The sequence below is a fragment of the Podarcis raffonei genome, chromosome 3 (assembly GCF_027172205.1).
Source record: "Podarcis raffonei isolate rPodRaf1 chromosome 3, rPodRaf1.pri, whole genome shotgun sequence".
NCBI lineage: Eukaryota > Metazoa > Chordata > Lepidosauria > Squamata > Lacertidae > Podarcis > Podarcis raffonei.
In genome coordinates, this window is record NC_070604.1 from 107,481,204 (window position 1) to 107,505,482 (window position 24,279).

Below are 24,279 nucleotides of genomic sequence, written 5' to 3' on the forward strand. Positions count from 1 at the left end.
GCGAGAAGTGAGGCTACAGGGAACCAGACAGAGGGCCTTCTCGGTAGTGGCGCCCGCCCTGTGGAACGCCCTCCCATCAGATGTCAAAGAGATAAGTAATTACCTGACATTCAGAAGACATCTTAAGGCAGCCCTGTTCAGGGAAGTTTTTAATATGTAACGCTGTACTGTTTTTAACACTGATTGGGAGCCGCCCAGAGTGGCTGGGGAAACTCAGCCAGATGGGCGGGGTATAAATAATAAATTATTATTATTATTATTATATTATAACATGATGTTATGACCAACATCTTGTGCCCATTTAATCATAGCAGATTTAACTGTTTCATCCTGCGGGGATTCAAACCGCTGACCTTCTGATCAGCAAGTCCTAGGCTCTGTGGTTTAACACACAGCACCACCCGCATCCCCACATCATCATTATTATTATTACTTTTAAAAGGACATACTTTCCTCAATGCAATCATCCTGTCCGTTGCTTTTCCCAGTGCAAAACCTGAGGGGTGCAAACAGATTGGTAGATTGGTTAGTAGACAAATGCCGCATGTGGAAATCTGCAAAGCACTTGCGAACAAGGAGGCCTCCTCACAGCTACGCACTTTGCCCCACCGAGGCAAGTGGTGGTCCTGAAGTGCTTTTGCATTTTCAGCTTGGCTTCCCCCCCAAAGGACACTAAAACTGTCCAGAAATGTGCTCAAGGAATCAGATGGCAGTTACGAAAGTCTTCACCTCTCCCTTCCGTCTGTGGAACGGCTTGCCAGCTTTCAGCAAAAGGGAGGAAAAAACCTTACTAAATGTGCCCTTGGCTCCTTGATCAATCTACTTTCCGTGCAATTAAACAGCACAAGTCTTGGCTTTCATGGAACAGAGTGCCACCGGGAACCACAGAGCGTAATTATAGAATCGTGGTGTTGGAAGGGACCTCCTGCGACGAAGGAATCCCAACTAAAGCATCCTTGACACATGGCCTCTGCAAATTAAAAGCAAAGGACCCTGTATTAATCTACATCTCGAGAACAGGGCCAATGAGGGTGGCTTTGCTGCTAGCCTGTAATCTTGGCAACAGCCTTAGATTCTTACTCTCCGAGGAAAAATAAATTGGTGTCTGATGGTGTATTTTAGAAGCTGCTGCAAGAGAAGTGTTATTTCCTTGCTAAGTTTGTATTTAACAATGTTCCAAAGAAAATTGCTGACAGTCAGGAAAAAGCCCCCTTACCAGCAGTCTTTTTAAACTGGGGCAGCCAAACTTTGTGCGTTGCAAAGGCTGAACTGTCCTTTCGAGTCAGAGGACAGGAAACAGCCTTCTACTCGGGGGCAAAACCCTCCTCTCCTGACCGGTTCCTTGGCCTTTCCACGCTTCAGGCAATACTGTGTTCTATCTCCTTCCACCCTTGTAGAAATTCTCCCCCTTCCACCCCTTGGGTGATGAAGATCGAAAATAACTTGGGCATGAGATACGGAAGATGATAGACAAAAGCACACATTCAAGGGCTGCGGCCAACATAGAGCACAAACCCTGGATGGAGACGCACACACCAAAGAAACAGAAACACAACTGAAAAGAAGTTATAGAAAAATAGTGGGTTGCTACGGTTATGAAATGAACAGAAGCTGCCCCCAGAGAATGAAGTGCTCACTTACCAGCAATTCCATTTCCATTTCCAACCACCACCAGGGCACTGACAGATTTTCTCCTTCCTTCCTTGGCTGTCATATTAAATACATTTTTCAACTGAAAAAGAGAGAGAAAGAGAAAATGCAGGCAAAGTTGAAGATTGTTGATAAGTTAAAATAAAAAGAGGATGTTTGCGGCAAGACGGTTCTGATGGATGCTGCCCCTTTGCAAATCAAGATTCATCATTTTGACAGTTCTCTTGATACGGGTGGGTTGTTGGGAGTGCTGTCATTTTCTGAGGGGGGGTGTGTGTGGGGAGGACAGGCAGATGGGAGACTTCTATGCTGCCTTCCTAAAATGGTAAGGAGATCTACCGTATTTTTCGCACCATAGGGCGCACCGGACCATAGGGCGCACCCAGTTTTTAGGGGGGGAAATCAAGAAAAAAAATCCCCCCCAGCCCCAAAGAGCAGCGTACAGGCTGCGCACAACCTCTCCCTGCCAGAGGGGTAGCGCGCAGCTATGGCACAAGCCAAGGCAGCGAGCAGGATGGATCCCGCTCACTGTTTTGGCTTCCCCTTTAGCCCCGTGCAGCCTCTCCTTGCCAGGAGAGGCTGCGTGGGGCTAAATAATCCATAGCCCCGTGCAGCCTCTCCTTGCCGGAGGGGTTGCGCGCAGCTATGGAGCAAGCCAAGGCAGCCAGCGGGATGGATCCTGCTCGCTGTTTTGGCTTCCCCTTTAGCTCCGTGCAGCCTCTCCTTGCCGGGAGACGCTGTGCAGGGCTTTCCTGGCTTTACTGGGAGGTGGGGGGATTCACCCACCTCCCGCAAAACCGGCAGAAGCCGCGCAACTCCTTTAAAGAGATTGCGGCTTCTCCTGGCTTTTCTGGGAGGTGGGAGAAGGGACTGATGCGGCCAGTCAGTCCCTTCTCCTTCCTGTGGAAAAGCCCGCAAGAGCGCACGGAGCTTGTGTTCAGCTCTTGGGGGCTTTTCCCGCCTGCCTCCCCCCTGCATTCGCTCCATAGGACGCACACACATTTTCCCTTGCTTTTTAGGAGGGGAAAAGTGTGTCCTATGGTGCGAAAAATACGGTATTTGGCCTTGTGTGCATTGCATTTTATTTCCATTTTATTAGGCCTTGTTTCTCTCTCCTTACTGGTGTTAAATGATTGTTGTTTAGTCGTTTAGTCTTCGTGACCCCATGGACCAGAGCACGCCAGGCACTCCTGTCTTCCACTGCCTCCCGCAGTTTGGTCAAACTCATGTTGGTAGCTTTGAGAACACTGTCCAACCATCTCGCCCTCTGTCGTCCCCTTCTCCTTGTGCCCTCCATCTTTCCCAACATCAGGGTCTTTTCCAGGGAGTCTTCTCTTCTCATGAGGTGGCCAAAGTATTGGAGCCTCAGCTTCAGGATCTGTCCTTCCAGTGAGCACTCAGGGTTGATTTCCTTCAGAATGGAGAGGTTTGATCTTCTTGCAGTCCATGGGACTCTCAAGAGTCTCCTCCAGCACCATAATTCAAAAGCATCAATTCTTCGGCAATCAGCCTTCTTTATGGTCCAGCTCTCACTTCCATACATCACTACTGGGGGAACCATAGCTTTAACTATACGGACCTTTGTTGGCAAGGTGATGTCTCTGCTTTTTAAGATTAAATGATTAGGTTAGTTTAAACCAGGGATGCAGGAATCTGGGGCCCTTCAGTCCCCATCCGCCCCAGCCAAGGGATGATGGGACTTGAAGTCCAACGACACCAAGAAGGCCACAAGTTCCCCATCCCATGTTTAAAACTTTTATTTGCATAGTGCTACCTGTTTATAGTGTTACCTGGGAGCGGTTGTCCATTTGATGCTGTAAACCCCTTTGGATACCATCTTGTGGAATGGAGGCATAAGAATAAATTATATGAACAGACATGTCTGGCTCTTTTACCATCCACGGAGAGTTTCTGTGCACATCCACACACCTTTTAACGTATCTCTGCATCAACACACCTATTTTCATGGTCACCAACATATCAGTTCAGAATGAAACAAAGCAAGAGAAAACAATCAGATCTGTTCAGCTGCACAACTTATAAGGCCTGCAGGATTCCACTTGCAGAACCGAGACTAAATGCAACACAGAATTTTTCTTACTCTTTTTTAAAGTCATCCAGGACCCTGCATGGATGTACGGGCAGGAGAGCAGGCTGGTGGGTGCCTTTCGTTTGATTTCTGTGAGGCCGGTTCAATGGTTAGCCATAACTTCTCTTTGCTAAGGCGTCTGCTTGGTTAAGAAACCAGACGCGAGACATTTGAAGTTCTCTTCCCCGCAGTACTTCACTCAAGCTTCACACTTCATTTCTAATCAGTGTGCTAAAGAAATATCACTGCGCAGGATAAAAACAATAATGCGGCAAGACATCAAACCCTGCTCTATTTTGCTTTCTAAGTTGACATGTTCCTAGAGTGCTCTCCCAGCGACAGGTTAACGTGCTGTGTCATTTGAGGGAGGAGATCTCAATTTATTTATTTTTCAGTTGGCAGAACAGATTCTGCTTGAATCGGCAGCGGCTAAGACTTGTGTGCTAAAATGCAACTGATGGGAGTTAGAGAACTGCCACCAGATTTCCAGAACAACAAAGACAACGTATTTATTTAGATTTTATTGCCAGCCTTCATCACTGATCCCAGAGCGCATGTCTGTCTGTCTGTCGTTTTGCTTAGCTCCAAGCTTTTCTGATCAAGGTAGGCTTGTTCTGAGGCCTTTTTGCTAGATGAAACGATGTCTTACTTTGAACCTGTCCCTTCAAGTTCTGAAGCTGTTTGTGGCCATTCTCCTACAAACCAGTCCTTTGGGGCTTTGGCCTGTAAACAACTTGGAAGAGATTTTGGCTTCTGGCTTTTGCTTGTTCCCAGGTGAGGTTTACACTCACAATTTCAGTTTTCCAACCTTTCCCCCTTAATCTGGATTGCGCACAGGATTCCACCTGGATTACTTGTAGCATCTTGCATTCATCTCTTAGCTATTCTCCAAACCCACAGAAACGGGTTCATTTGAATTTTTGCTTGGGCAAGTAGTGATCATGTTATTTGTTTTCTCTTTCCTTAATATTTAGGATAAGTTATTCTATAGCTGGAACACAGCAAAGCCTTTAACTAGGTTGGACTATAAAAGCAGACTTGCATAATAGTTAAAAGTTTTGCACGCCATAATTATTGTTTGTAAAAATTAAGTTGCATATTGGTTTTCTGAGCAGTGTTAATACTTTAGCTGCATATTTTGCTTCCCCATATCATCAGTATATACTGGGTGGCATTCAGCGAAGTCTTACTCAGAGTAGGTCCACTGAAATTAATGGACCTGTTAATAATGTTTATTAATGTCAATGGACCAAACTTTGTCAAGCCTAGCTGAATACCACCCACTTACTTTTCCCCTTCCCCAAGATTCATTCATGTATGAGCCTAAAAATAACGAAGAGAAAGTGGTAGCACAGTACATCTGCTATATATTTTGGAAAGTTGGCTGCTTGTTGGCTAAGTATTTGGACATTTCTTGAGAATTTTTGTTCCTGAGATAAAGCAGTATGTTTCCCCTCTATATTTAGATACAAGTGGGCCCCACTCTAAACCAAGATGGCAGGCCGAACCTTTCAAAACTGCACTGATTTTAATCACCGATTTCAGAACTGATTTTTGTGTTTCTTTGAATTCCCAAGCAATGGTAGATATGAGGCTGCCAGTATCTTTCATAAACCAAAATGGTCACTACCCTCTCACCAACTGAAGGAAATGAAGAACCTCACTGTTACTACCCTTCTATTTTCAAGTGTAAGACATGCTCTGCTTCCTGCAGATTGGGTGCTAGGATCTTCTCTGCTTCAGAAATGAATACTCACCAGCAATGCACCATTTCCAATACCAGCCTTTGTGCAACGGAACTGGAAGGAGCACTTGCTGAATCATTCAGATTAAATAGACACGTTTCCTAGCTGAATTAAACTAACCAAACTCCCAGCTTCATCCAGCACCCAGCAACCGTATCCATAAAGTTAACACCTCCCCCTCAAAACACGGCACATCGGAAGCGTTCTCGATGATGACATGTTTCTAGGATTCTGCACTGCCTAGGGATGCCGTAACAGGGCACCACGCCTAAATGTATGCACTGATATGAAGCAGGCTGCACATGCATTCTTTGTAGCTGCAGGAGGGAGGAAAAAGTAAAGGAAAAGATCAACCCAAGGGAGGATTTCAGAAGATATTATCTGCTGAACTTTGCCAATGAGATCCATGCATCACCGGTGCTGTTTCAACAGGAGCACAGCTGAATCAACAAGTACTCCGCTACTGGAGTGTCTGCATTTGGCTCTCCCGATAAGCTATCTGGACAAACCCAGATCCATGGGAAGTCTGGGTTTTATTACTATGAAAGCTTTTCTCCTTTATTTCTTAAGTGTTTACTGGTGGATATCTGAAGTTCACAGGCTGATTTATGGGAGGAAAACAACCCCCAAGGCAAAAAAAAGGAGCTTTTTGAAAATCCGCTCTCTGCAAACCTGGGTCGCTGCAAAAGAGTACTGCTCTCGATTTCCTAAAGCTGGCTAAGAGATTGGGAACAGCAAAAGGAGACTGGGGGCAGGACAGAGGATCACAGGCTCTCCAGCATGAAACCCGCCCCCCCAACTCAAGGCACAGTCAAGGGTTACATCAATAACTCCACAATAGCAACTGCAACAAGATAAAAACTACCTAGTTTCTACAATAACACAAGCAGCCTGGTTTCTCTTTACTCCTCTTCTCATCCTACCAAAAAACCTATGTGTACAACCTAAGAATTGAAGCAGACCTGGCCAACAGCTAGATTTTTATATTTTCAAATATAGGGGTGGGGGAATAAACCTTTGACTGATCCTTGGAAACAACAGCTGTTTGTTCCTCCTGCTCAGCTTCTGCAGGTCCATCCAGAAGTCTGCATAGCACCTAACAGAACCTCATACGAACACCGTCTATCTCTTTCCAACATTGCATTTAGTCAATCACAGCCCTTGGGATGCAAACTCTACAAGTTCAACATCGGCCACTTCCCCTTGCTTTGCTTACCATCCAGGCAAAAGAAGAACTCTGTAGGACTTGCACATTATTCTGGAATGTTTTGGTTATGCAAATGAAAGGATTTGCCCTAATACAGATTTTGGAAGCGACAGTGTCAATCACGGTTAACGCTAAGCAAGTTTTTCATGTCAACCAGAGTTTGAAGGTTAGGAAACCCTAGTTAAGAGGTCCAGCTGCCTGCTGTTAATCACAGTTATGGCAGATGAGGAAGAATTTATGCCAGCTGTGAGGATCAGATTCCAAGGCTTGCTCTTGATCTCTTAACCACTGGCCAGATTTCCTCTTAACTAGGGTTTCCTTACTTCCAAATCCAGGAAAACGAGACTTCCTCCTTTTCCCCAGAAGGTGGCAACAGCAGCACATGGAAGCGGGTCAGGCTACTGGAGGGGAAAAACCACATACACACAAAATTACTCCTGTCAGCTGTTTCTGTGCAGCTCTGAAGGGAAATGTGCCCAGTCACCCATCACAATCAGACCCATCACATCTCTCTTAAAACTCTGTAAAGGCCTTTCAAGCTTGATAATGTGCACAGGCAGCCATGGACTGTTACTACATCAACTGTCCTGACATCAAACAATGCAATTTTTTTTTACCTACTGAGCTCCGGCAGAATTTCCTCCCCCCACCCTCATTCTGGAATAGACAAAAGCAGCTAAAATGCCCCACTGCAAAGGAATATCGATTTTGCAACTTGTACAGATATATATTCTCATTCACATATATTGTCATATGAAGAATACAAAGTTGGAGTACAGGAAAATATCTGCTGTGGGAGGCAGTGTGCATCTGAATGCCAGTTGCTGGTTGTGAAAAGTGGGGAGTGTGCTCTCGCACTCGGGTCCTGTGTGTGAACTTCCCAAGGGCACTGTGAGAAAAGGAAGCTGGATTCATATGACAGCTGCCTAGGTAAGTATAAGCTATGTTTTTTCTTTTTTTAAAAAAGGGGGTGAGGATAACATGTGCACTGCTATGGTCTGTCAGCTGAAGGAAAATCAAAATGTCTCCTTTCTACGTGGCTTTCATTTGGTACCTAGCTCAGCTGTTATCACGAGACTCTTAATCTCAGGTTGTGGGTTCGAGACCCATGTTGGGCCACAGATTCCTGCATTGCAGGGGGCTGGACTAGAGGACCCTCGCGATCCCCTCCAACTCTACAATTCAATGAATTCTAAGTATGGTGCTATGTGGTGTAACAACCTTAGTCGAGCTGTGAAAAGGGGGGTGGGCGAGGAGAACACACACACACACACACACATTTAATCATGCCACAACTGCTCAGCTTGCTGACCAAAAAAAGCCTGGGAGTCATTTGGACTCACAGCTGTCCATGGAGGCACAGATCAATTCTGTATCCAGGGCAGCTGTCTCTTAGCTCCATCTGATACGCAGGCTGAGACCCTACCTGCCCGTGGACTGTCTTGCCAGAGTGGTGCATGCTCTGGTTATCTCCCGCTTGGGCTACTGCAATGCGCTCTATGTGGGGCTGCCTTTGAAGGTGACCCAGAAACTACAACTAATGCAGAATGCAGCAGCTAGACTGGTGACTGGGAGCAGCTGCTGAGACCACGTAACACCGGTCTTGAAAGACCTACATTGTCTCCCAGTATGTTTCCGAGCACAATTCAAAGTGTTGGTGCTGACCTTTAAAGCCCTAAACGGCCTTGGTCCAGTATACCTGAAGGAGTGTCTCCACCTCCATCGTTCTGCCCAGACACTAAGGTCCAGCACTGAGGGCCTTCTGGTGGTTTCCTCACTGCGAGAAGTGAGGTTACAGGGAACCAGGCAGAGGGCCTTCTCGGTAGTGGCGCCTGCCCTGTGGAACACCCTCCCACCAGATGTCAAAGAGAACAACTACTACCAGACTTTTAGAAGACATCTGAAGGCAGCCCTGTTTAGCAAAGTTTTTAATGTTTGATGCATTATGGTATGTTAATATTTTGTTGGAAGCCACCCAGAGTAGCTGGGGAAGCCCAGCCAGATGGGTGGGGTATAAATAAATTATTATTATTATTATTATTATTATTATTATTATTATTATCCTTTGACAGGAGAGCCACACACCAGGAAGGCGCTGCAGGCCATATGCTATTTGGCACTGTGGTTCACAGATCCTGACAGAAGGGCTCCCAGAGTCAACAGTAAATGGTGTTGGTTGGTGACTCTTCCTCTTAACAGGCTCCATGCTTTAAACTCAGCAAATATAGCCTAAGGGTTCTTTAATGTCTCACGGTGTGAAGATCAGAGGCAGAAGGATGGATAGCTCAGTCAGTAAAGCATGAGACTCTTAATCCCAGGGCTATGGGTCTGAGCCTCATGTTGGGTGAAAGATTCCTGCATTGCAGGGGGTTGGAATAAATGACCCTTGTGGCTCCTTCCAAGTCTACGATGCTATGATAGCGGCTCTGGCATGGCTGTCCTGTTATGACAAAAAGAGCTGGAGACCCAAGTTGAGAAACACTGGCAAAAGGTTTAATTTACCAGCACTGCAGAAATGTGAAGGGAGAAACAAGGTTTATAAAAGGGACATCTCTGGACAGCAAAAGGTTACTTTAAGGTTACTGCTCAAACTGTTTTATTCCACCTTCTGGAGAACATGGGGAGAAATCTATATTTAATTAGGGGAAGCAGGCAGGAATGATTACGAAAATGCAGGTTATAGCTTTCGTTGACACTAATAAGCAGGTTAAGTGCCGCTTTGTGTTATCACCTTCAATAAACTTTGGCATGTTCAGTCTCCCATTTCAAACAATGGAAAAGAGAAATGTAGGGATCTGAACAGAAGGTTTTATTATCAACTAATCAGAGTCTCTGGAGTTTCACCAGGAATGCTTAGGTCTTTTAGGAGCCACAGAGGAACCAAACAGGGTGGCAACATCAGCACCTGTGATTGGTCAGCACCTGTGACTGGTCGGCAGAATGCTTTCTTTGGATTGGGCATGCCTGGTACAACTACTGAGCATTCAGCCGACAAATCAGCACCTTCTGCACTTGAGGCTCAGCCCAAATTATTGATTTAGCTGCGGCTCACGTATGTAGCTCTAGCAAAAGCACTAGACCAAAAGCACTCCCTCCCTCCCTCCCTCCCTCCCTCCCTCCCTCTCTCTCTCTCTCTCTCTCTCTCTCTCACACACACACACACACACACACACACACACACACAGCTGTTTGGAGCTGACAGTGCACCCCTTTGAAGTTGTCCATCTGCAGGCACAGTTTGGAATCAAAGCATACCCCAAAATTGATTCCCACCTCCAACCCCCATGCAGACAGCCTGCAGAGGAAAAATCTCCATTTGCGGGTTCAGCTTGGATTCATTTTTAGCATTATTCCCATTTCTCCCGTAACATGCTGTTCTGCCCTTCAGATGTTCCCACCAGCAGTAAGCCTTCAAGATTTGGCAAAATCAAAGAACATGCGTGCGCGCGCGCACACACACACACACACACACACACACACAGACCCTCTGTACAAATGGAAGTTTCATTAGAGAGAAGACCCAAAATCTCAAAACATGGCCAAGGGAGTGAACGCTTAGCTCCTCAGATAGGGGTTTTCAGGACCCATCCTATTCCCATGACTGTAATTCGTTTGAAGTATTGTGACCTGCCCTGGGACCTGGAGGCAAAAGTGGGCTATAAATGTAATAGTAGCAGCAACTACAGCATACAAATATGAAAAGGGCCCTGCTGGATTAGGCCAAAGGCCCATCTAGTCTAGCATCCTGTTCTTACAGCGACCTATGCAAAGCCCTAAAACAAGACCTGAGTGCAACAGCATTCTCTCCATTTATGATTCCCAGCAAGTGGCACTCAGGGGTATACAGACATCCACCCAATTACACGTGTTCAATTCACATGCAACTGCGCACATGCGCACATGCGCAGGACTTGCTCTCAGGATGGTGCAGGCTGCGCAGAAGCTGGTGACAGCCATCATCACCCAAGGGCCCAAGCTTGTCTCTGCTGCTATCACTTGTTCAAAGCTTCGCCTGGCCACTTTTTGGTACTGGCTCCCTCAACTCCTGCTGAAATTCCTAAGGGTACTGATGGCATGAAAGGATTGCTGAAGAGCATGCAGTCTGGCCGCATCAAACAGCTCACTCTCAAGGAAGCTCTAAGGAACGGCTTGGTGGCTAGGTAAGGGTAAAGGGAGAGGGACCCCTGACCATTAGGTCCAGTCATGACCGACTCTGGGGTTGTGGCGCTCATCTTGCTTTATTCGCCGAGGGAGCCGGCGTACAGCTTCCGGGTCATGTGGCCAGCATGACTAAGCCGCTTCTGGCGAACCAGAGCAGCACACAGAAACGCTGTTTACCTTCCCGCCGGAGTGGTACCTACTTGCACTTTGACGTTCTTTTGAACTGCTAGGTGGGCAGGAGCAGGGACCAAGCAACGGGAGCTCACCCCATCACGGGGATTCGAACCGCTGACCTTCTGATCAGCAAGTCCTAGGCTCTGTGGTTTAACCCACAGCGCCACCCGCGTTCCTTGGTGGCTACTGAAGTGCTAATGTGGTTTTACATTGGTGAAATCATAGGCAAATGTGGCCTGGTTGGCTACGATGTTTGAAAGTTTTTGTTTTTTAGTCCTAACAGTGTCTTAGTATTAAATTACAGCACTGAGATGAAATTGTGGTGGTCTCTACAAATATCATTCTGATTGGGACAGAATCAGATGATGGTGACGTGAATGCTGACAAGGATCCCTAAAATACTCCTCTTCCTTCTCCTGTTGGGGGGTAGGGCGGGCACTACACATCACTTGGGAAGACAGGCGAAGTAATATCAGTGTACTGGAAGAAGCAAAGATCACCAGTGTTGAAGCAATGATTCTTCAACATCAACTTCACCGGACTGGTCATGTTGTGCGGATGCCTGATGATCGTCTTCCAAAGCAACTACTCCATTCCAAACTTAAAAATGGAAAGCGTAATGCTGGTGGTCAATAAAAGAGGTTTTAAGACTGTCTCAAGGCAAATCTTTAAAAATGTAGTATAAACACCGACAAGTGGGAAACACTGGCTTCTGAGCGCTCCAGTTGGAGAACAGCCTTTACCAAAGGTGTCATGGGCTTTGAAGACACTCAAACTCAGGACGAAAGGGAGAAACGTGCTAAGTATTTTAGTGTTTTGTTGGAAGCCACCCAGAGTGGCTGGGGGGACCCAGCCAGATGGGTGGGGTATAAATAATAAATTATTATTATTATTATTATTATTATTATTATTATTATTATTAGAGGAAGGCATGCTTGGCAAATCCACACCGTGATCAACTCCCGCCCGGAAACCAATGTTCCCACTGTGGAAGGACGTGTGGATCCAGAATTGGCCTCCATAGTTACTTATGGACTCATTGTTAAAACCATGTTTATGGAAGACAATCTTACTCAGCTATGAGTGATCGCCGAAGAAGAAGAAGAAGAAGAAGAAGAAGAAGAAGAAGAAGAAGAAGAAGAAGAGGAGTTTGGATTTGATATCCCGCCTTTCACTCCCTTTAAGGAGTCAAAGCGGCTAACATTCTCCTTTCCCTTCCTCCCCCACAACAAACACTCTGTGAGGTGAGTGGGGCTGAGAGACTTCACAGAAGTGTGACTAGCCCAAGGTCACCCAGCAGCTGCATGTGGAGGAGCGGAGACGCGAACCCGGTTCCCCAGATTACGAGACTACCGCTCTCAACCACTACACCACACTGGCTCTCAACAAAGCTCTGTGGCACCTCTGGCGAGCGAGGAGACCCTCCCCAGAGCCCAAACGGGGAGTCACCTGTACTGCCTTCAACAGGGGAGGTAAAACATAACCATCGTGGCTAGCGGTCACCAAATGCTTTTGCAGAACAGCAGATAAGCCCAGCTGCCAAGGAAATGCCAGCTTCAAAATTTGCCATTGCTAAGAGGACAGTTGCTTAATTGCCCAACACACCTCCAGGTCCTTAGGATACTCTCCTTTCATTTGCCTTTGAGCAAAATCCCAAGGGACTTCTTTGTGCTTTCATTCCACACACTGGCTCACTTACTATTCATTAAAGTTTGCTTCTCTCACTCAGCTGCTGTTTAAAATTGCTAGCTCTGCAATTTTGCAAGCCACCATCAAGCGCTACTTTTATGTCACGGGCACAAGGGTGGGTGAGGACGTTTCTGGCCGAGTTGTATTTTAGGGGCTCAAGGGCGAAGACACACACACTGGGCCGCAAATGAGAAAAGCCTGATGGTACAAATTAGAGAAGAGTTTGTGCCGCTGTTTAAAACGGAACAAGACGACAACCAACCCTGCATGCAAATATTAATATCTTCTTGCACGAGCTAGACGTGCTAATCAGTGTTTACAGAAGGATAGCATTAGGATTCTTTGTTCATAAAACACTAGTAATGCTGCTTTGGCATCTTTGTTCACAAAGGGGTTTCTTCTACGGTATAATTAATTTTCAGGGAAACACTGATTAGCGTAGGCCAAATTTCAAGCACTCTGGTGTGCTCCCCTTCCCTTGCTAACAGAAATGGAGGCAAGCAAGTTGAGAGGGAAGCCTCCTTCCCACCCCAGATAATTGTGTGCAAACTCCTACCACCTTATCATATGCCTTTTCCAAAACCTAGAGCACAGAGCACACATTTACTGCAGGAGTTTGGGTTACTGTAGAGGATTCTTAATTACCCGCTGCAGCCTATGGCGAATGTCTCACTCCCAAGGCATTTGAAACATAATGCTTTGCCTGCCAATAGCGTAGGAACCCGAGGAAAATCACATGCCCCCTGCCGTTCTTAAAAGCCCTGCCGCACCTATTTAAATCTAACGAAATTGCCATTGGGGTAGGGTGGCAAGACAGTGCGGTGCATTATAGCTCTCTTTATTAACTTAATATAATCTAGTCTGCTTGTTGTGAAATTTTAAACTTAAATCTTGAAGCCGAGCTGCCCGTGAGGGTGGAGGAAGAAGTCTCGTAGGTGCACTGGAACTGCCACTTCGCAACTGGGAAGGAGTCTAAACAGAACAAGAGGCTTGCATAATTTGCCACAAGGTTTCCTGATCACATCCATCTTCCAAGGACAGGATGCTTGCTTGAAAGAAATGTGTGCATGTTGCTCCATATCATCCTCCAAACTTCTGCTGAGAACATGTCCACATGTGTCGTTTAGCTACCAAACTAGGCTAATGACGCTGCTATAGCTTGGGACAAAAATACCAAAAAAATTGTCTCACTTATTATATTCCCAACCAACAGCTGTGCTCTGCAGAGAGGACCTCCTGCAGATACCGCCTCATCCTTCCTTTATGATGTAGGAATTGGGTCTTTAGCGTGACAGCACCTATTCTTAAGCCCTCCTTCCCGTTTACACATCAGAGAGGCCCCCTGAAGTCCTTCTTTTTCCAACAAGCGTCTTAAGTGGAGATCTTAAAAATCTCACTCTCTACCTGCATTGGATTTGAAACTGTTTTCATATATGCAATGGCTTTAACTGTGGCAATGTTTTTTTTTTATATAAGAAATGGCTTTCTATAGGATTTTATTGCACCGTGAAATCGCTTTGAGGTGCTTCACAGGAAGCGATTCATAAACGAAATAAACAATCATGATGAAAATAATATGTGCACTGACTAGTTTCAGAGCTGTTTAACTGCCATGGCTCCTCACCAATGTGCCCTGTAGCTCCACAAAGGGGCCGTCCTCCTCTTCACCCTACGATTCATAGGGAACTGCCTTATACAGTGGTCAACCTAGGTCAGTACTGTCTAAACTGATTGGCAGCAACTCTGCAGAATTTCAGACCAGGGTCTCTCCTAGCCCTGCTGTCAGGGAATGGCTGGACGCTGAGGAGCAGTGCCTGGAAAGGAGTGGGCACTGGGAGAAACAGGGTTGGAGACTGACATGGGAGAAGGGATCTGTGATCTGGGGGAGCCTGTAACAGCCAGGAGACGAGAGGCAGAGGCAGGAGAAGCTGCAGGACTGGAGAGTAGGTGCAGGAGGAGGGAGAGGTTAGGCTGGTGTGGAATCAAGGGCTTCTGCACCTCCTGCTGCCGCCGCTGCCACCCCTCCTGTTCTACTGCCTCCCAGGACCTTCTTCTTCTCCTTTGGCGATCACTCGTAGCCGAGTAAGACTGTCTTTCATAAACACGGTTTCAACAGGGAGTCCGTAAGTGACTGTGGAGGCCAATTCTGGATCCACACGTCCTTCCACAGTGGAGACATAGATTTTCCGGCGGACATAGATGACGGTGAGGGTTTGCCAAACGTGTCTTCCTCTTAGCTCGTTTCTCCTTTTCGCCCCAAGTTCCTGCCTCTTCAAAGTCCATGGCACCTTTGGTAAAGACTGTTCTCCAACTGGAACCCTCACAGGCCAGTGTTTCCCAGTTGTCGGTGTTGATACTATATTTTTTAAAGATTAGTTTAATATTTAAATCTCTTCTGTTACCACCAGTATTTTGCTTTCCATTTTTAAGTTCGGAATAGAGTACAGTGGTACCTCTGGTTACATACTTAATTCATTCCGGAAGTCCATTCTTAACCTGAAACTGTTCTTAACCTGAAGCACCACTTTAACTAATGGGGCCTCCCGCTGCTGCCACACCGCCGGAGCACGATTTCTGTTCTCATCCTGAAGCAAACTTCTTAACCCAAGGTATTATTTCTGGGTTTAGCGGAGTCTGTAACCTGAAGCGTATGTAACCCGAGGTACCACTGTAGTTGCTTTGGAAGACGATAATCAGGCACCTGCACAACATGACCTGTTCAACGAAGTTGATGTTGAAGAATCATTGCTTTGACACTGTTGAACTTTGACACTGGCGAGTTCAGCAACCAAACTTCTCTGTTGCGGCAACTGCCTCATCAGGTGCACACCTAGGAGTAGCTGAGAGACGTCGTAGGACTGATGGACATGCCTTTTCCTAACTTGTAACTGCACTTTTGACAATGTTTAGTCATTTAGTCATGTCCGACTCTTCGTGACCCCATGGACCAGAGCACGCCAGGCACTTCCGTCTTCCACTGCCTCACGCAGTTTGGTCAAACTCATGCTGGTAGCTTCAAGAACACTGTCCAACCATCTCATCCTCTGTCGTCCCCTTCTCCTTGTGCCCTCCATCTTTCCCAACATCAGGGTCTTTTCCAGGGAGTCTTCTCTTCTCATGAGGTGGCCAAAGTATTGGAGTCTCAGCTTCAGGATCTGCCCTTCCAGTGAGCACTCAGGGCTGATTGCCTTAAGAATGGAGAGGTTTGATCTTCTTGCAGTCCATGGGACTCTCAAGAGTCTCCTCCAGCACCATAATTCAAAAGCATCAATTCTTTGGCGATCAGCCTTCTTTATGGTCCAGCTCTCACTTCCATACATCACTACTGGGAAAACCATAGCTTTTACTATACGGACCTTTGTTGGTAAGGTGATATCTCTGCTTTTTAAGATGCTGTCTAGGTTTGCCATCGCCTTTCTCCCAAGGAGCAGGCGTCTTTTAATTTCGTGGCTGCTGTCACCATCTGCAGTGATCATGGAGCCCAAGAAAGTAAAATCTCTCACTGCCTCCATTTCTTCCCCTTCTATTTGCCAGGAGGTGATGGGACCTGGCTTTTGACAATAAAGAGTTAATTCCTCACCCTGGACATTCCTGGGATCTTCTGCATGCAAAGCAGATGCTCTATCCCTGCCAGGCAGTGTAGACAATACTGATTTAGATGGACCGATTGCCTAAACTTGCTAAACTTCCTGTGCTGCTCCTCTCTAATCAGAAATGGATGCTCAGATACTTATTTATCATCTGCTGGCGGCAATGGATCTGACACCTCTCTAGATACAGCACTGGATTTCTTTGTGCGATTAAAACATAAAAAGAATGGCACATACAGTTGACTAGATCCCTGTATTACCGTACGCCTGCTGCTCACTCCCTTTGTATTTGGGAACCTGTCACTTTCCATTACTCACCCTTCTTTATTACTTGGAGAGAAGCACGCAGTAATCTTAAAACTGAAGCATCTCAGCCCGAGATGTCTTGTATTATTTTTTTTAGGGTGGAAAATAAAACCCAGCTTTACAGTTGCAATAAAAATATGATTCTCTACAGGTATATAAAACAAAAAAAGGGGGGGAGGTTTCACTGCCCATCAGAGGCAATTAGGTCTCAAACGACTAAGCTCTCATAACGACTAAGTTAAAGCAGATCTGCAATAAAAGATCTGTGGCCCTGAGCATCTTGCACAACACAGCCCCTCTTTTTTTAAAGCGACTTGCTATTCTAAAACCTCTGGGGAGGAAAATGTAGCAGCTTGCTTAGTTGCCTGAGGGATTAAGGACTGAACATGAACTCCCTCCCCGGCTTCCTCTCATCTTTCCGCTAAAGCTCCCTCCACGTCAAAATAAGTTTCTTTATAAGCTGCTCCCACCCTTAGGCTGAAGGAGGCATGCCAATTTCAGCGGTTGTGGCGATCACACAGGGTCCCTGGACATCTTGCCATCTATTGATCCCTGTGCCACCACTTTATTTCTCGCTGCCACCACCCAGGCCCTACCTGGTACAATTCTGAGTCCAGTCAGGGTTAAATTGGAACATAAACTTCTGTTTATTTATTGCAGTTTAACAAGCGTGTGGTTTCATAAACAGTATCGGACAATTACAATCACGGAGTGCCTATCTAGACCTATAACTTCCGCTACCTGCTCTCACTCACTAAACCACCTCTCAGATATTTACTTGTCTTCCTAGCCCCTAACTGTTCCTGACTCAGCTTATTTCGCTACACTAACTCAACTTACCCACAGACTCTATCCCAATTCACTCCCACTCCAACCAACCTCCCAACGACCTCCCCCCTTCACCCCTGCCAGAGCTGGTTTTATAGTCCCTCTGACTCCACCCCCTGGGTTCTGATTGGGTAACCTGTTTAACTATTTCACCTCCAGCACTCTCACATGTTAACGTCACAGCGGTTTCATAGAATCGCAGAGTTGGAAGTTGCAAGGTCATCCAGCTCAACCCCCTGCAATGCAGGAATCTCAGTTAAAGCACCCATGAGAGATGCCCATCCAACCTCTGCTTAAAAAACCTCTGAGGAAGGGGAGTCCACAACTTCCAGTTTGTTTCACCTATTTGCCTGGTCAGGAAGGGATAAGTGGGCAGATAAATTAATTCAGATTTCACCAGAAATTAGTAACAGGATTAATTTTTGTGAATGGATTTGTTCTTCTGAGATACACCCTCAACTAACCCCCCAAAGATGGGAATTTAATGCTTATTCCTCAATTCCTTTTTGATTGACGCCTGAATTCGTTGTTTGCGTTACTGTATATATATATATTCCTGCATTTTTCTGTGGGTCGTTTCACCCACAGTCTTTTCAGAACTGATGTTTCGAGTTGTCCCTAAGGAAACATGCAAGTTAAAACGTTTTTACACAGAAAAAAAAGAAAAATTGCTTAGTGTGACTGACAACACACTTTTGTGAGACAGACAGTACTGAGGGTTTTAGAAATGTTACTTTTTGAGACTGTACTTGCCAACAGGTCTACGGTGAGTAAAACCTAGTTGCAATACCAACCCACACATTGAGCCTCAGTAATGTTACACCTGTGTAACATTAAAGTCAACACATTGCAAGAAAGAAGGTTAAGGATGTGTTGAATTGTACCCCGGACAGGAAGTTCACACACAGGAAAAGGCAACATTAACTGTTGTCTCATTCTACATTCCTGATAGCCACACGATAATGGGATGATTGATTGATTGATTGATGGTGGTGGGGAAGACTGAGTTGATTTTCTTTTGCTTCACTGTGAATCAGGTTGTTTTTTTAAAAAAGGTGAAATTTATACTTTTAATCTCATTTTCATTTTTAATTATTTTGCTTCCTGATCTTTCGTGGATGTTTGGATTTAGTCCTTTACTATGGATTTTCCTTGTATTTTTTAGCAGCTGATTTTTATGTGGCAATGTTTCTTTAGTTAAGTTTCATTTAGTTAAGTAAATAAATAGGTACCGCTCTGGCGGGAAGGTAAACGGTGTTTTCGTGCGCTGCTCTGGTTCTCCAGAAGTGGCTTAGTCATGCTGGCCACATGACCTGGAAGCTGTACGCTGGCTCCCTCGGCCAATAAAGCGAGATGAGCGCTGCAACCCCAGAGTTGGCCACAACTGGACCTAATGGTCAGAGGTCCCTTTACCTTTACCAGCTGCTGAAAACTGCAGGAGGGGTAAGTGCTGTTGCACTCTGGTCCTGCCTTCATGCTTCCTACAGGTTGGCCACTAAGAGAACAGGATGCTGAGCTAGACAGGCCCCTGGCCTGATCCAGTAAGCTCTTCTTATGTGAGTCTCCACCCCATGCCAGCCTACTGGTGGCAATCAGTTCTACTCACTCCACCAGCTCTAACAAGAACCAAGTGCAGCACATTACGTTGTAGTTACAGAACTGAAAGTGCAATTAAGGTGCCAGGCTTCCTTTAGCACCCTGCATTTCACTTATTGCAATTCCTCCATCTGCCCACCCCAGAAATAATTGAAACGCTGCCGGAGGATACTCATGCTGCTTTGAAATTCAAATTTCAGCCCACGTGGAATTGTGATCCGAGTTGTTGCTAGGTGCCTTCGGCGAGCACCTCGGCTTTCCTCCCAGTAACGATAAGCGAAAACTGGCACGCTATTGAAAACGCTCTAACCCTGGGTTCAACAATCTGCTGACCTCAATACAAAAGTTAATTGTGTATGGGATACAATTTCAAGCTGCTCTCGAAAGAGAAATCGCAACACACATTCTGAAGAGGTGACAGAAAAGAAAGCAGGTTCAGAAAGGCTGCAAAATGTTTTACGAAATCTGAAATGCAGCCTATGAGTATCTTCACTAATACTAAGCTATGAGCTAGTGGCAATAGGAACACCCTCACACAGTGTACTTTTTTAGGAGTACACCTATGATGTACACGTTTGCTAACAAGTACCTCATACAGGGGGACACAGGTGGCGCTGTGGGTTAAACCACAGAACCTAGGACTTCCCGATCAGAAGGTCAGCGGTTCGAATCCCCGCGACGGGGTGAGCTCCCGTTGCTCGGTCCCTGCTCCTGCCAACCTAGCAGTTCCAAAGCACGTCAAAGTGCAAGTAGATAAATAGGTACCACTCTGGCGGGAAGGTAAATGGCATTTCCGTGCGCTGCTCTGGTTCGCCAAAAGCGGCTGAGTCATGCTGGCCACATGACCCAGAAGCTGTACGCCGGCTCCCTCGGCCAATAAAGCGAGATGAGCGCCGCAACCCCAGAGTCGGCCACAACTGGACCTAATGGTCAGGGGTCCCTTTACCCTTACATCATACAGGAGCTGTGACTAACTGCAAATCCCTATAGATTACACATGCAAATCAAATCCTGGCTCTGGGCAAAAGAATGATGAGATGCCACACAAAAGCAAATTTTGGCATTCGAACAGGGGCAAGTGGGCACTCATTGGAAGTTTAAAAAAAGCATTACACCGGCATTTCTGAAAGTGAAAGGCGGGTCCGTCAGGGACATACGACACACCAGGCAAGGGAAGTGAAACTAAAACCCTCCGAATGCATAGTTTGTAAAAAGTCTATATATAAACAATCACACAATTTTTCAAAGGCGGGTGTGAAGGTGGGTCAGTGATGGGCGTAAGAGAGGGGCATGGCTGGCAAAGAGATGTGGTTTGAAGAGAGTCCACAGAGACAGGCAGAGAGGCCTGCAGAGGTGTATTTGGTTATTGGGTCTGAATTCCTCGTCCCTGGATGACATGAATGCACCAGGTGGAAGAAATCCCTAGCTAATACACCTATGCAACAAGGCAAAGGAAAGGTGGGATGGATTCCAAGCTACTTATTGCTTTTCCAAGAGCAGAGAGTCAAAAGTTGTTTTGTTCATGGCTTCGTTACCGGGGTAAAAGAACGCAAATTAGAAAAAACATTTGCAGAAAACCCTCTTTTTCTCTCAAGCTTGGACCAGATGATTATTGGGTCCCTTCCAACCCTACAATTCTATAATTCTAGTGGCTAACCTAATGGTTGACTTTGCAGCTTTGCGGCCTTTGAACTCTACCCAAGAGTCCTTTGAACTGGGCACTGTGGCAGAGCCAAAGGAATAGCACACTTTTCTCCACAGCTGTAATAACGCTACTTCAGAATTCCCCAGCTCCCATTATTAGTGAGTTATAGTCAAAGGACGGTAAGACCAGAAGCATTTTGTGTTTAAGGTGCGAATCCCTGCAGATGTTTTGCAGCGCTTACCTCAATCACTCTGGAGTCGAAATCTTCGTATGTTTCTGTCGGTAAAGAAAATGCGAGTCAGAGATGTACAGCTCACATACACATAAATGCATCATCTCCATATAATATAGCTGTATAAAGATGTTCCCTCGCCTAGGTCTGATTCAAGCATGATCAGGCCATGCAGAGTTCCCAGGGAAGAGGGATTGATTATTAAACCACTACGGGAAGTATAGCTCTGTGAAGGAACCAGGGGTCTCCTATCAACTCTCAGCACCTATAACAATCTACAGTTCCCAGGAATCTTTGGGGGGAAGCCATGACTGTTGAAGTGGCATAGGTAAAGGTAAAGGGACCTCTGACCATTAGGTCCAGTCATGACCAACTCTGGGGTTGCGGTGCTCATCTCGCTTTATTGGCCGAGGGAGCCGGCGTACAGCTTCGGGCTCATGTGGCCAGCAGGACTAAGCCGCTTCTGGCGAACCAGAGCAGCGCACGGAAACGCCGTTTACCTTCCCGCCGGAGCAGTACCTATTTATCTACTTGCACTTGACGTGCTTTCGAACTGCTAGGTTGGCAGGAGCAGGGACCGAGCAACGGGAGCTCACCCCGTTGCGGGGATTCGAACCGCCGACCTTCTGATCGGCAAATCCTAGGCTCTGTGATTTAACTCACAGTGCCACCCGTGTCCCTCTGAAGTGGCATAATGGTGCTTAAAAAGGTATAGAGCAGATGGGGCCCAAATTTCAACTCCGCTAGTGCGTTTGCATTTGTGGCAAAGGGAAGGAGAACGGGAGAGACAAGGAAGGCAGTTTTATGAACGTGGTGAGTCCCAATGTTACTGTGCTTCTCCTGCTGATTTCCCACTGCTAAAAGCTCTGCAAAGTGTTAAAACTAGCATGCCATGTTAGGAAGCGAACAGATTGCATACAATGACATTTTGGGTTAAATTTAGAGCTGCCTCCTTGCACACGCTATCGGCCAAAGGGATACCATAAGCTGGCTGAGCAGTCAGGCGTAGATCGCGGAGTGTTTTAAGGTCTAACAGGAGCAGCCAGGCTATAAACGGCTCACATGTACCGTGCCGACACCACAGCAGGGTATTGTTTTAGAACTGAGCACGCTGAGTGACCAACTATCAAACGGTTTGCAAGGATTCAAATCAAACAAATAAACAGGCTCAGGTCTTATCCAACACATGTTGCTCGCACAGCGACAGAGGGAAGTTGTGGGGGGTTTTTTTTGGGGGGGGGGAGATGCACGACCACCCCAGGCACTTCAAATCAAGTCATGTCTCAGAGTTAACAGCCATCTTGCTCTGCATTTCAATTGAAAAGGCTGCCAGGGGTGGGGAGCCTGTAATCAGTCGGATGCAATCACTGCAACATCTCTGAAGAGTTAAGGGAACAGCGCTGAGCCAAAGTACTTTGCACAGACCGGGCTTCTAAATGCTGGCCACACAGCACCCATTCCCACCCAGTTCTGCCCACTGCAGGTGTTAGGGACTTGCTCCAGGAAAGTGATGGGGCTGCAGTGGATGTGCTGGAAATGAGGACAGCATTCTGCAAGGCTGCCAACTCCCACTGGCAGGCAGGCAGAGCATGGCAAGCGGCATGTCACATCAGACACATCGCTCTCAAACGCCAGAAACCTCTCTGAACCCAAAGCACCATAGCTCAGCAGAAGAGTGCATGATTTGCATGTAGTCGCCCCTGAGTTCCATCCCCGGCACCTCCAGCTCAAGAAGATAAATTGTCTGCCGGGGGCCCTAGAAAATCACCGCCAGCCAGAGAAGTACTTCTGCGTTAAACAGATCAACTACCTGAGTCACTGTACAGCCTTCTATGGCTCTTTAGGCTGACGAAGGAAGGAACACGGCTCCGTGGAAGAGCTTGCATGCACAAGGTCTCGGGTTCAAACCTTGGCATCTCCAGGCAGGACTGGGGATAGCTCCTGCCTGAAACCCTGGAAAGCTGCTGCCGGTTAGTGTATTCAGTATGGAGCTAGATGGGCCAAGTATAAGGCAGCTTCCTAGGTTCCTGTTATTATATTTTCTTGGTGTTGTTTCATCTGTATATTTTTCAATTGTCCATTGCAAACTGCGTTAAGCAGTCAGGCAGGTTGCCCACATATTTTTTTTAAGATACAGTGGTACCTCAGGTTAAATACTTCATTTGTTCCAGAGGTCCGTTCTTAACCTGAAACTGTTCTTAACCTGAAGCACCACTTTAGCTAATGGAGCCTCCTGCTGCCGCCGCACTGCCAGAGCACGATTTCTGTTCTCATCCTGAAGCAAAGTTCTTAACCTGAGGTACTATTTCTGGATTAGTGGAGTCTGTAACCTGAAGCGTATGTAACCTGAAGTGTATGTAACCTGAGGTACCACTGTACTCATAAGTTCAGATGACAATTGATAGTCATGCGAAAAAGAAAGTACCCCCTCTTTGAATTCTGTGATTTTACATATTGGGACATAATAACAACCACCTGTTCCTTAGAAGGCCTTAAAATTAGGTAAATGCAACCTCGGACGAACAACAACACATGACACATTACACTGTATCGTGATTTATTTAACAGAAGAGAGTCTTGAGGGCTGGTCAGAGATGCCTGGAGGGCCATACATCACCTCCTGAACCCGAGGTTCCCCACCCCTGATCAAACTGTAGCTTATAGAAACCTTTTCTTAAGGGAGTTATTAGCAACCCCAATAGTGCCTTAAGTAAAGCAGATGTTCTACCACTGAGCTACACAGACATGCACGGAATAAGTTTTATGAAATGCACAAATAAAACAACTAGAATGCACCTAGTTATCTTACCTCCAGTAGGACTTGGATCCGGGGGTCCTAGACTGATACCTCCCCAAGATCTTCCAGTCCATCCTCTCTCCCTCTTCACTTTTATCTTTCTTTTCTTGTCAAACTCTTCCCGCAGACGGAGCTTTTCTGCTTGCACCTTCTCCTGCTCCTCTTTATCCCGCTGATCAATGGTCTGGACCGCTCCTTGTTTCAGTATCGGAGCGTTGAGTCCAGGCCAGAGGAAACCTGAGCGTCCTAAGGCAGACGGAGAGCACAAGAACGACTTAGGGTACTTCCCAGATCACAGCTGTAACCATGAAATGAGCTGTAGCTGTACAACAAGCATCGTTCGGTGTTAAGATTCAACTGCTTTTTAGGATGAATGGGGTGGGGAGCTAAACTACAATTAAGGAAAACAGCGTGCACTAAGTATATTGATAATAAATACATTTTATTTCTCTGTTTGTGGATATATGACCTGCTTCAGCTGACAAAGCAGTGTGCACTGAAATAGAACACAGAAGAGGATGAGCTCAGTGAACCAAAAGCAATAAACAACATTTATTTAGCCAACTTGGG

The 24,279-nt window shown here is 46.3% G+C and overlaps 1 protein-coding gene and 1 pseudogene across 1 annotated transcript in view; one reads left to right on the forward strand and one right to left on the reverse strand.

Annotated features, from left to right (window-relative positions):
- MRPS5 (mitochondrial ribosomal protein S5) overlaps nucleotides 1-24,279 on the reverse strand; it is a 47,827-nt gene that overhangs the window by 9,996 nt on the left and 13,552 nt on the right. The window contains exons 4-7 of the mRNA XM_053383493.1: nucleotides 23,722-23,955; nucleotides 20,922-20,956; nucleotides 1,642-1,732; nucleotides 450-496 (exon numbers count right to left, since the gene is read on the reverse strand). Coding sequence (XP_053239468.1) covers nucleotides 450-496; nucleotides 1,642-1,732; nucleotides 20,922-20,956; nucleotides 23,722-23,955 — 407 coding nt within the window. The remainder of the gene's footprint in view (nucleotides 1-449; nucleotides 497-1,641; nucleotides 1,733-20,921; nucleotides 20,957-23,721; nucleotides 23,956-24,279) is intronic.
- On the forward strand, nucleotides 10,595-11,438 carry LOC128411291 (ATP synthase subunit g, mitochondrial-like; annotated as a pseudogene).